At 51.0% G+C, this 12,866-nt stretch overlaps 2 protein-coding genes across 3 annotated transcripts in view; one reads left to right on the forward strand and one right to left on the reverse strand.

Annotated features, from left to right (window-relative positions):
• The window catches only part of VEPH1 (ventricular zone expressed PH domain containing 1), a 59,320-nt gene that overhangs the window by 12,832 nt on the left and 33,622 nt on the right, over window positions 1-12,866 (forward strand). For both annotated transcript variants that reach the window (XM_059855876.1, XM_059855875.1), the window contains exons 6-7: window positions 10,922-11,088; window positions 12,139-12,348. In XM_059855876.1, coding sequence (XP_059711859.1) covers window positions 10,922-11,088; window positions 12,139-12,348 — 377 coding nt within the window. The remainder of the gene's footprint in view (window positions 1-10,921; window positions 11,089-12,138; window positions 12,349-12,866) is intronic.
• PTX3 (pentraxin 3) lies at window positions 65-5,969 on the reverse strand. Its single transcript, XM_059855874.1, has 3 exons — window positions 5,572-5,969; window positions 4,578-5,093; window positions 65-1,496 (listed from the first exon to the last, which is right to left on the reverse strand). The coding sequence occupies exons 1-3, from the start codon at window positions 5,717-5,719 to the stop codon at window positions 883-885; spliced, it is 1,278 nt and encodes a 425-aa protein (XP_059711857.1). The 5' UTR covers window positions 5,720-5,969; the 3' UTR covers window positions 65-882.

Consider the following 12,866-nt stretch of genomic DNA (forward strand, 5'->3'; position numbering starts at 1 on the left):
AAATGTGGAAAAAGTCCCACCTGGGACTTGATTCAGAATTTTGGTTTATGAGAAGAATAGAGAGTTTTAGTCTAGTAAAGTATCTTTATTTACAAAACAACTTTACAAAAATAATTTCAATAAAATTATCACAAAGTCAATGTACAATATAATACAGCTGGATTTCCTCCCAATGGCACATCAGATTACGATGGGGGATATTATTTTTATATCCATCCGTGGCATAAATAATGCTTTAAACAAGGAACTAGCTTTCTTTGAGTCTACACATTACTAACAAGGATTAATAGACAACACACTTCTTGATTTGGGTGCTTCCTCTGTAAAATTCACATTAACACTATAGAACCCAAGGATTGGAGGGAGCCTGGAATGGTTTGGGTTGGAAGGGACCTTAAAGCTTTTCCAGTGCCACACCCTGCCATGGCAGTGGCAGGGACACCTCCCACTGTCCCAGGTGCTCCCAGCCCCAGTGTCCAGCCTGGCCTTGGGCACTGCCAGGGATCCAGGGGCAGCCCCAGCTGCTCTGTTTTGCAGAGCCAGGTCAGATTTTCCTCAGCAGGGATATTGGGAGCTCCATTTGGCTCCTGAATGTCCATGGTGGCCCTCACTTTATACATCAGAAACCCTGCACTGGAGAGACAGAGCTGCCTGACCCCAGGAACAGCTTTCCCAGTGCCACGCCTTGGTGTGTGGCTGTGTTTTCAGGGCTTTCTCCAGGACAGCAGGCAGAGATCGATCCCATCCCCACAGTGCCTCCTTCTGTGGACTTGCAGGGCTGCTGTTCCTTGGGAATTCCAGAGGCAGGGGCTGCTGCAGCTCTGGCTGTTGCAAGGTGGACGTTCAGCTCTGCGCAATCCGTTCCTGTGCGGCCCCCCGGCTTTAGGACACGTACTGGGCCCCTCCGTAGGGCAGCACCTCGGTGACCCCCCAGCCCACCACGTTGCCCCGGGTGCCACAGGTGTCCCCCGTGCTCTGGGCTGTCACCTCGGCGGGGCTGAGCACTCGGTCCCACAGGTTAAAGCCAGTCAGCTTCCCCGAGAAGGCCAGAGCTTCATCAAACCCCCCTCCCACGCAGCAGCCGTTCTTCTCCTGGCCCAGCTGCAGGATGCCCCCGTCGGGGATGGTGTGAGCCCCAGCCACGTGCCAGGCACTGGCTGCCAGCTCCCCCTGTGCCCACAGGGATGCAGATCCGTTCTCCGAGCTCCAGGAGCCGCACAGGTGGAGCCACTTGCCGGGAACAACCACATTTGTGGCAGCCAGCTTGTGCTGGGCGCCGCCCACGGCGAGCACGGCCGAGGCCCGGCTCAGGTACAGCTGGATCTCGTAGGGGTTGAACCTGGTGCCGTAGGAGAAGACGATGGTTTTGTCCAAGGCCTCGGTCACCTTGAGCCAGATGCAGGCAGTGAAGGAGCTCAGGGTCATTCCCGAGGTCGGGTGGACGCTCCCAAAGATCTTCCTCGAGCGCATGGGGAACAGAATTGCGGTTTCACAGCCTGGAAGGGTTTAGGAGATTGTCAGGTAAATAAGAACTGGGTTGTTTGTATGTGCACAGCTGGGACCTTTGACACTGCGTGGCATCATTAAGAAAAGAACCTCTGTGATCACCAAGTTGTGCCTGCCCCATCCCTTACAGTGTCCAAGGCCAGGCTGGACACTGAGGCTTGGAACAACCTGGGACAGGGAAAGGTGTCCCTGCCCATGGCAGGTGGGATTGGAACAAGATGATCTTTAAAGATCCCTTCATCCCAAATCATTCCATGATTCTGTGAACTGCCAGCCCAGCACCACCATGTTCACCACTAAACCAGGCCCTCAAGTGCCACATCCACCCATTTTTGGGCACTTCCAGGGATGGGGACTCCCATCACTCCTCTGGGCAGCCTGTCCCAGTGCCTGATCCAGTGCTTCCCAAAGGGAGCTGAGAGCTCAGCTCATCCAGTGGGATGCAGGAACCTACCCCAGGATGATTGGAAGGAGCTGTCAGAGGTGGTGGGGGAATTGCTGGACACTATGGCAAGGGATAATCTGGCTGCAGGAATCTCTGGGCTCTTCCGTGCCTGCACAGGGGGCACTGTACAGTCCTCAGACATCCAAAGGGTTACTGCAGCCTGTCTGCCCTGCTGCTTCCTTTGGGAAGCTCTGAATGGAGCACCACCCCTGGGAGAGGGACTCTGTCAGCCCCTGGAACTGGGTAATTCTGCCAGGTAATTGGGTAACCCTCCCTCGGCGCCACTGGAGTGTTGTTTTATTCTCTAAGTCTGGAGTAGTGAAAACACCCACGTTGTGCTGAGGGAAGGGGTCAGGGATCCCCTCAAACAGCAGGTTTGGCATTCCCAGGAGAGGGGGAGGCTGTGCCTGGAGAAGGGAACTGCAGGGAGGCTGAGCCATGGGTAACAGGCATCAGGGCACAGGAGCTGCTGAGAAGCAGAAAATGTTGGCAGGAACATGCTGAGATGGGCTTGCTTCCTTAATTTACAGGATTCCCTTTCATGGCCCTGCCTTCAGGATTTTTTGCTCAGGAGTTTTCATGGGCACTGGTTAAACAGGGGAAATTATGAGACAAGTCTTACTGTTTAACCAGCTGTTCTCTCATGTCCAATTAATCAAAGCATTGATAATAGAAGTTAGTTAAAACCACTAACAGAAATTTATGCAACTTGGAAAAGCAACTGGTGATCAGTAAAGCCAGACATTTCTGGTGGTTTCTGTGCTGCTCCCTGGTTGCACCTAAGTTAATATCCAAGGTGACAGGAGGGAACAAGCAGCCCCTTCTCCAATTAAGCTGCTTCATTTCCTGTTTAAAGAAGCTGGAGGATCCCAAATGTCTAAAACGTGTGTGGAAATTTCTGCTCCAGGGAATGAAGGACTCTTTGTGCCCTCCAGGAGTGAGCTGCTGTGGTATTTCATGGGCTGCTTCCCTCCAGCTTTGAGCAGATTTTACATCTCTCATTGACCCTTTTGAGGAGGGGCAGGGTCAGTGAGCAACTGCTGGGGATTCTCCTTAAAATGCTACTTAGGAGCACTATTGTGAAAAGATTTTAATTAGCAGGCTTTCAGGCTCTATTATCAAAGCCTAAACAAAATTAAAACCAGCCTCAGTGAAGAACAAAAAAAGTGTGATTAGAAAATCCCTCAAGAGTATGGCTGGCAGTAAGTCAAGATGTGAAAAATTAAAGTCAGTTGCTAAAAATTCCCTTGGAAAAAAAATCCAGAGAGATACTCTGGAACTACTTCAAATGTAGCCTTTAAATTTACAAGTATGGTTGTTTTATGTAAAATCATGTGGGAACCAGTGGAAATAAACTGAATTTCCACTGATGATCCTCAAGGCAGATCGAGTTTGTTGCTCTCACCTAGTGCAGAGTAGCTGCTGAGGCTGGCTGGGGGACAGGGAGATAAGGAATGAGATCATGCTCTCTGCAAGTTTGTGTTTGGGGAAAAGAGGAATATGCTCCAAGACCTCCTCCCAACACACAAAGATTTCTGAGGAGGTGTGATAAAGCAGTGAAACCAATTTACTTCTAAAGCTGAGTCTGCCCTGCATGAAGGGATGGGCTCAGGTTAGGCTGTAAAGGCTTTGATGTGAACAATTCTGTGGCTTTTGTTGCCTCTGCCGTAGCAATTACTGCTCCTCTCTGCTCCCTGTTGAGAGTTCCCTCTGGGGATGCTGCACCCCCTCCTTCCTTTGCACCCACCCTGCGGGGGTAGATTTTGGGGGGTTTAGGTGGCAATAACTTATATTTGTGGAAAACAGAGCCATTAAGCAGCAGTTAGAAGCCCGGCAGTGACAGCTCGCTGGCGGGCAGGGTGATTTCAGTGCAGTTTGTCTTGCACATGGTGATTTCCACAAACGAGGGGCTGCTCTGCCACACCCAAGCTGCTGCTTCTTTGGGTGTCTCTCTCTTTGCCCTGCACAGAAAAGCTGAGTTGGGATTTGAGGAGTGAGCCCACCTTTCTACAGCCACCCCACTGATCAGTGCAAATGTTTTGGAAAAGGAAAAATCCCCCAAACAGCAGCAGCATGGCTCACTGGTTTCTCTGTGCCAGTGGGACTATTCAGGGCAGAATATTCCCACTGGCATGCAGGGAATGTGCCCTCCCTGCCCTGGAAGTGTGCTTGGCTGGCTGGCAGCAGCATGTCCAGCTCTTGGGCACCAGGCTGGTGAGGAGATGCTCATGAAAGAAGAGGAAAGAGTGAGAACATGCAGGAGAACAGAGCTCCAAATGCACAGGAGTCACCAGCTGGGAAGGCAAAAGGTGAGAGCACACACTCTGGATGTCTAAAATACATTTACTGCTCTCTGACAATGGCTTTGATCTGGGAGAGCCTGGAGGAGGTGGGATCCTGGCGGCTCTGCCCTGCACGAGGACTTTGATGAAACCTTTCTTTGATCCCACCTTTGAAAAGCTCAGTGCCTTTCTGGGGTTCCACCCTTCACACACAGCCTGTTCCAAGCTGCCCTGCTGCTCCTGGGCCCGCTCTGGAGCCGTTGCAGGAGGAGGTGCCCAGGAGGGGGTTTGTGGGTCCCTGTTAGTTTGGAGTGGCCTCCCCCAAGCTCTCAGGCTGGCCTTACCTGCTGGCAGCAGGTGCTGAGCTGCCCATTGCTGTGACGCCCTCAGCTCAGCCCGGGTCTGCTGCAGCTCCTTCCACAGCGAGCTCAGGATGATGCTGTCCCCTGTCCCCTGTTTGTCCTGCTGCAGGGCTGTTTGCTGTGCCTGCTCCTCGGCCCTGCGGCGCCAGGCGCTCTCCAGCCAGCCCAGCCTCACCGACACGTTGTGGCTCAGCTGCAGGACGTGCTCCAGAACCTTCCCTTGCTCCGACTCCTGCAGCCTCCTGGCCTCCTCAGCCTGGTCCCTGCTCCTCAGCAGCACCTGCTCCACCTGGGACAGCACGTGGGAGGTGACACTGGTGAAGGTGCCCGCCAGGGTGGTGGCCAGCTGGCTCAGCTCTGCCTTCAGGGTCTGCAGCTCCACCCTGGGGAGCTCATCCAGAGCCTGCAGCATCATGTTCTCCTTCATCTGCGAGTTCTCCAGCATGATGAACAGCTTGTCCCACTTGCTGTGCTCCCGCTGGCAGTCACACGAAGCAGCTGCAAGGGAACGTACAGATGTTGCTGTTCCTTTGTACCGAGCTTTACACGGCAGCGTTTGGAAAAACCTGACTCTGTGCAAGGCTGTGTCCTCCAGACTGTCACAGAGTCGTGGGCTCAGACTGGTTTGGGCTGGAAGGGACCTTACAGACAATCTGGTTCCAACCCCCTGCCGTGCTGGGGCCAGTGCCTTCCCCTCTGTACCAGGACAGAACCGTGCAGGGGTGTGATTACAGAGATCTTAAACGCCTGGGACAGCAGCAACCTTTTGCAGGAAAACTGAGAAATCAAGAGCCTAAATCACAGCCCAAGGCACCCCGTCCAAGGGCTTTACCTTTACTGCCCATAATAACCCACTGCTACGAGCACGAGCTTCTCCCTCCGGAAAAAGTAAATTACGTTTGCAGTAATAACTCTTAGAAGAACTAGGCATCACCGAAGGCAGTTCTGCACTTAAATTCAGTTTAAATTCACTCACCTTCCTCAGTCGCAGGGGCTGGACCTTCGATTTCATTATCCAGGTTCACGTACATGAGCTCGTAGTCATCGTCTTCATCCACCACAGAGCCTGAAGCCCTGAAAGCACAGAGCAGCGTGAGCAGGGACAGGAGCTCTCGGGGCAGCATTCTCCTGGCGGTCCTGGGGCTGTGCGGGGGCTGCAGGAGCTCTGCAGGGGCTGTGCAGGGGCTGCAGGAGCTCTGCAGGGGCTGCAGCGGAGCCGGGGCTGTGCAGGGGCTGCAGGAGCTGTAGGGGCTGCAGCGGAGCCGGGGCTGTGCAGGGGCTGCAGGAGCTGTAGGGGCTGCAGCGGAGCCGGGGCTGTGCAGGGGCTGCAGGAGCTCTGCAGGGGCTGCAGCGGAGCCGCAAGTGAGCGCTGGCAGCGCCCGACCCCAATGAATGAGCGAGCGCTCCCGGCTGCGCCTTTTAGCCGGCAGGGGAAGGAAGGGAAGAGGAGGCAAGGGGGCGGGCAGCTTGCTCAATCCCAGCCCTCCAGGATGGCCTGGGGGATGCTCGGAGTGGCCAAGGGGAAAGCCCGGCTCGCCCCAGGGCGGATTGGGACGTGCAGCAGCGCCAGGGGCTGGGTTGGGTTGCTTTGTGTCGTTTGTGCAAAAGAAACTGTTCCCTGCAAGTTCAGTTTGTGGTCGGTGTGTGCCAGGGCTCTGGAGGGGATCGGTAGAAAAATAAATATACCTGGAGTAGGTTTGGGTACACGTGTCTGGTTTAGCTAAATAGTGCAGCTTTTTTGGAGGGTTAGGCACTGCTGTATAATAAATTCTGTTACATACCAACAGTTTACTTTAAGCAATAAAGCAGAGCTCTTAAGGAGTTCTAAAAGCTTGTTAGGGTCCTGCTTTTCCAGCCCTAATTAGCACTTACACCACCATTACTCCGTGGATAATCAGTTAGTGCAGTATCCTGTTTTGGGAACTGTAAATCTGCAGCTGCACAATCAGATTTGTGTCTGTTACCTTTGAAAAGGCAAAACAAGGTGCTTTTGGATGAAACATTCATTAAGTCTTATTGGTATTAACCTGGTTTAAATTCTGTAATCATATTGGTTCAACAGGCCATTAATCGTGTCAGAGATGCTTTGCTTAGGTGAGATTAGGGATGATCTCATACAAATTGTGTATTGGCTATGAAATATCCAGAGAATAGCAAAAACCCCCTCCTGTAATTACATCTGACTTGGAATCTGGGCTCCCTTTCCATCTCTAGTTTTGCCAAACCTGCACTACCTGTGCCTTGGGTTCTGGAGAGGAATTCCTCCCTGGGAGGGTGGTGGGGACAAGGTGGGGTTGGGGCACAGGTTGGACTCTGATCCTGGAGGTCCTTTCCAACCTAAATGATTCCATGACTTTCCAGCAGGTGTGTGCCAAACCTGAGTCATCCTGGGGGGAAAATTAGTCTTGGTGCTTGAGTTTTGTCTTTGGAAACTCCCTTTGGAGTGAAAATCCATCTGCCCATGGGACACTGCCATGTGCTCCAGGGCCCTCGTTCTTTCCAAGCTCTCTGTGCTGCTGGGATTGCAGAGCTGGAGCTCGGGGCAGCCTTTTCCAGGAGTGGGTGCAGGGCTGGCACCACCCCACCACGCCCCTGGGGTCCCTCCATGGAGTGTCCCCAGCTGTAGGACACTGTGTGCTGGAATTGTGTCATTCCCAGCGTGTGGTCTGCTTGGGAAGGGTGAGGAAATCTAATCTGGAAAGTATTGGGGGTCAGGGTGGCAGGGAAGGAACAGGGAAGGAAGGCATTTAGGGAGTTGAGTGGGATGTTTTTCCATTCTCACATAACAAACATTTTCTTAGTTTAGACTGAGGCAGATGAAGCAAGATTGGGAACAAGTGAATTATTCAGAATTCCAGATATCACCTCTGGCTGTCAGAGCTCTGGGAATTGGGTGGCTGGGGAGCTAGGTGTGCATAAATCCCCTGGGAGCCCATAAAGATGTGACAAACAAACAGCTCTGAGTATCCCTTGCTACCTGCAACATGAAGAGAGCAGAAAATGGCCAACTGGGTTGTGCCTGCTGACCTTTCTTGAGGTCTCTGAAGAGCAGACCCAAACTGGGATATCTGGGATTATTTACACGTGTGCACACAGGTTCTTCACTTAAAAGCAATTCCATGTCAGTGAGGTCACTTCAATCTCGCTGCAGAGGGAGGGGATTGCTCTGATTGTCTTTGCTTTCCATTTATCTTGGTTAGGGAATATCAGCCCAGCAGTGTTTGCTGCAGGAAGCTGCCCAAAGCTGTGCTAGCACAAAGTATTTTTTGTTAGAGAGGCTTGGTGGCTGCAGTCCATCATCTGTGATTGCATCACTCCTCTGATACACCCCACACTCCAAACGCTCCTTTGCCAGACTAAATAATCAGTCTTCCCTTCCAGATCCCTTCCTATCCCTGACATCCCAGCTTAGGCAATAGCATGGCTCAGGTTGGTGTCTTTCCTTGCTTAAAGCTGTTATTTTTGTTTCTGCCTCTTGGATTCCTTCCCATCACACTTCTATAGCTGGGAGGAAATTTGCCTGTCCAGGAATACGGGAATTTCATCTTTTGCAATCCTTGCTGAAATTTGACTGGAGTTTAAGGGCTCTGCTCCATGTGGGCAGAAAACTCCCAGTGCAAACTAAGCAAGGGCCAGTGTGACAAAAGGACTTAGTGCTGGAGGCATGATGCCATCAAAGAGAAAATAATTTTTGGTGTACTCGGTACAAAATGTTTCCATTTCAAGCTATGACATGAGTCTATGAAAGTTCCAGTGAATCCATCCTCATCCTAGGTTGGAAAGGACTCACAAGGATCCTCCTGTCCAGCCCCTGGCCCTGCCCAGATTCCCCAACAATCCCAGCCTGGGCATCCCTGGTAGGGCTGTCCAAACTCTCCCGGCAGCCTCGGGGCTGTGCCCTTCCCTGGGGAGCCTGGGCAGTGCCCAGCACCCTCTGGGGGAAGAACCTCTCCCTGATCCCCAGGTTCTCCTCTGGGGGAATTGGTTCTAGGCATCAATCCCATGGAAGGTTAGTGGTGACATTTTTATCCAGGGAACATGGTGGTTAGAAAATGGCCGGAGTGGAGCAGTTTGCTCATCTTTCCAGGGAGATTCATCAGCAAATCTCTTTCCTTTGCCCCTGGCCTTTGTGACTGTGTAGAACAGAGCAAGATAAACTTGCTGTGTCCGTGGGGTGGGAGTGGGGTCTGGCCTGGCCTTTGGCACTGCTGGGGCTGCACGGGGGGCTCGGAGCCACCCCTGGGAAGCAGCCAGGGATTCTCCAAGCAGGACAAGGTGCAGAAGTGTGGCTGGCTGGAGTGGAGAGCCACTCCTGTGAAGGATGGGGACCCTCAGGGATCATTACGAGCTGTTGGGCTCAGAGCTGTCTGAACCTGCCCTGAGTTATGTGCTCGTTTCTTGGCTCAGGGGGAGGTTGTGAGACCCAGCCGTGTCCTGGGGTGCATTTTCTTCATCTGGCAAGAGCCCCACGTGCTCCAGTCTGAACCCAAATATCCTTTTCCTTCCATCCATGAACAGATCTGCTTATCTTCCAAAGTTATCCGGCTCAGATGTAAATGGGGGGGAAAGCAGCAGGCCAGAGAGCTGATTCCTCTTGGAAACCAAATCCAAAGAGGCCGTGAGGACTTCCAAGGGTTTACAGAAAGGAGCCATACTAGGTTGCAATAGGCAGATGTTTTCCATATGTTGCTCAAGTGAAACTTAAATCCATTGAGGCAGGCATGTACTGTGATGTGAAGTTATATATTTTGGTATGAGCCTGGGCTTCAAATTGAATTATGCACAGACATCTTAAGAAAATGTGTGAGAGAGGGTGTAGCATATCTCTGTCTGTCTGCAGTTGGCTCTCTCTGGCTCCTTCTATTCCTGGAAATGGCATCCTTAACTATTTCTGTTCAAATGCATGTTTAGCTCTCTGTTCACCAACTGTTCCTTCCATATGATGCTTATTTAATTTGAAAATCTGAATCTCAACAAAGAAGAATTGTAGTTTTTGTCTTTTGTTGTTGTTTCTTTGTCATTTCTCTCCTCCTTTCTTCTCTTGTTTCTTTGTTAATTGAAATCCCACTTAGTTTGGCCTAGGACTCAACAGAGCATCATCCAAAACTGAAAGCTCATTAAGCAGCATTCTTATGATGTTCAGAAATAAAATTATAATTAATAGGAATTAGTGGGGTTTTTTTACACAGTGCTGTTATGCCTGCAATGATTTGCTCTATTTTGATAATTTATTTGTTTTCTTGGCCCAATATATAATTTTCTACAGTTTATGCCTCCCTGGTTTTGTACTGATGATCCTTCCAGGCCAGGTTGGAGCAGCCTGGTGGAAGGTTCCCAGGGGAGGGGTGGAAGGAGATGAGCTTTAACATCTCTCCATCCCAAACCATTCTGTGGTGGTTAACCTGCTGTCTCCAGAGCGTGCTGGTGCTGTGGGATTCTGCCCAGTGCTGGGCAGTGACTGACAGCTAGTCCATGTCTGTCTGTCCTGGTTTGAACAGACAGGTGTCTGCTAAGGAAGGCAGGAGCCTCTCCTGAAATGGAAAATGCAAACCCCCTCCCTCTGAATTATTATCATTTTAAAATTGAGGGGCTCTCAGGCGAAGCTATGGGAATGTGAATAACAGTTCTTTATTAGGAAAATCAAAAATACAAAAGTACAAAAGAGAAAACAAACCAGTGCCAGAGTCAGAGCAGTCCCTGCCCGCTGTGTGTCAGGGTGGTGGCACAGTCCCATCCCAGGGGGCTCAGGGTGGTGGCACAGCCCCATCCCAGGGGGGCTCAGGGTGGTGGCACAGTCCCATCCCAGGGGGGCTCAGGGTGGTGGCACAGTCCCATCCCAGGGGGGCTCAGCCCTCCTGCAGTGCCAGCTGTGGTTCTGCTGGAGCAGGGATCCTGCACAAGGGGGGAGTTTTCCTCTGGAGCTCCAGGGCTGCTGGAGATGGGCCTGCTCTCCCTCTGGGAATGCAGGGCAGGAGAAAGCTGCTCCTCTGGGAATGCAGTGGGCAAAGGCTGCTGGGCTGTTCCCAGCACCTCAGATTGGATCCAGGTAGGAATGCTTGGCTCCTCCCCTGGGCGGAGCATCTCCCCATGGGATGGTGGAATTTGATCAGCCCTGCAGGGACACTCACTGGCCATGGACAGAGGATAATTAATAATTAATGGCCCATGGACAGCAGAGATCTCCTGGAGGGAGGGTTGGCTGTGGGAGAGATAAAGAGAACTGCCCAAAGAGCAGCAGAGAACTGCCCCAGCTCTGACAGATGGTAAATAGGATGCACCCCAGGCACAGCTGTCGGGCTGAGCTGCTGTCCCTGCTCTGTCCCCAGGGAACTGGATGCTGCTGCGGGTGCTGCCCGCGCTCTACGAGAAGCAGCCGCGGCCGATCCGCGCCCGCCTGCCCGAGCTGGTGGCACCCATGGCCCAGCTGGACCCACCTGAGCAGCTCCACCTCCTCAGGCTCCTGCACACTGTGGCCAGGAAGAGAGAACTGGAGGTAAACCACCCCAGGAGTGTCTGCCTGCCCCTCCTCTGGGGGGTTGTGTCTCAGGCTTGGTGAGGGAGGAATGGCACCATGCAGGGCAGTGCCTTCCTGTGCTAATTCCCTGTCAGTTCTCTAATTCCATCCCAAATTCTCTACCTAGACATAAGGAGAACAGAGCAAAGACTCTGCTGGACTAAAAGGTTTGGGTTAAACCATTTGTCTCCAATGTTTTTGGCTCTTCCTCTGTCAGCTGAGTGTGAATTCCCCTAACTGTGTTTCTGTCCGTGTACATGAACTGTATTAAAATCATGTCAAGCACAATTAAAATTATTTAGGAACTGATGAGAACTGATAATCCCCCCACAAAAAAGAACAAAAGGAGGGGTTGTTTTATACCCTGTGTCTGTGTCTGAATGTCTTTTCCACAGCTGCAGCAGTTTCCCTGAATCCAGGGTGCATTAGTGTGCCTGTGTACGCTGAATTAATCCCTCAGAACACAACTGCATCCTGTTTGGCAGGTGGCTCTGAGGACTACACCCTCGGTCTCCCGAAAATTGGGTTCTTACAAGAAATGACCACTTACCTACAGCACATTTATTATGCAGTGAGGGTCTTGCCCCCCTTTTTCCCTCCATTCCAGCTCCTGACCTCGTCACATTGTTTAGTTTCTGGTGGAGCCCAAAAATTTCTACAAGTATTTAATTTACTGTATTATTGAGGAAGGCCGAGTCTTATGTTTTAATCAATAAAATATAGACTGCCCTGGAGCAGGGAAAATATTTAGTAATGGTGGTTTTTGGTATTTTTTTTAATTGGGCATTTCCTTACTTATTTATGCATAGCTGTTGTATTTTAAAGCAGAGCTTACCCTTATTCCATATGTTCAGTTGAACTTGGATTGACCTCAGTGATAGCTCTATACCAAGGTCACCAAGGGTGGAAAACGTCTATTAACTCAGAGTCTGGTGGCTTATTTTTATCACTCTGGTGGTTGTATCTCCTCTGGTTATACGTGTTCACAATTCAAAACAGAGATCCACTTTGTTTCTGATTTTTTAACAGGTGCTGAGAGAGTGTTTGCCATTTTTATTTGCACACCTGAGGGACCCCAACCACAGCGAGGTGATTCTAAACATCCTTCTGGAAATATCCAGCTATGAACCTGCAGCCTTGGTCCCTTTCCTTCCCACGCTGAGGGAAATTGGGGAGAGTTTTCCCAGTTTGATTGGGCAGACAGCAAAGATCTTTGGAGCTGTTGGGCATCTCGATGAGGTAAGGTGGGAAACAAGAGGACTTGCTTGGGGTTGGGGTTGGGGTTGCTTTTATTCTTGTATAAAGTAATGCATCCACATATTTCTTATCTAGTAACCTGACTGTCCTGCCATGGAATCATGGAATGGTTTGGGTTGGGAGGGACCTAAAGATGATCTTATTCCAGTCCTTCCCCCTTTGGCAATTAATTTGGGTGTGTATTGGCTGGGCCTCGTGTGTCTGAGCAGCACAGGAAGACACCATCCTCGCTGTTTCTACTGATCTGGAGCTTTACATTCATGTAAAATTAAATTTATCTCAGAAGAATCAAAACCAGATTTGGGTTGGCTTCATAAATCTTATTTCTGTTGTGTGGAAAGAGGAGCCAAAATCCCATTGAGGCCTGTGAGCCAAATGAAGGTTTTTGTTCTCTCCTTGTTTACTTCCATCCCCCAGCAAGTTTTACTTTTATAAGACCTGCAGGTGACCACATTTAATTCTGTGTTTAGTATCTGAGTGTCAGCATTTTCTAGAAACTT

This window comes from Haemorhous mexicanus, chromosome 10 (genome assembly GCF_027477595.1).
Source record: "Haemorhous mexicanus isolate bHaeMex1 chromosome 10, bHaeMex1.pri, whole genome shotgun sequence".
In the NCBI taxonomy this organism is placed as follows: domain Eukaryota; kingdom Metazoa; phylum Chordata; class Aves; order Passeriformes; family Fringillidae; genus Haemorhous; species Haemorhous mexicanus.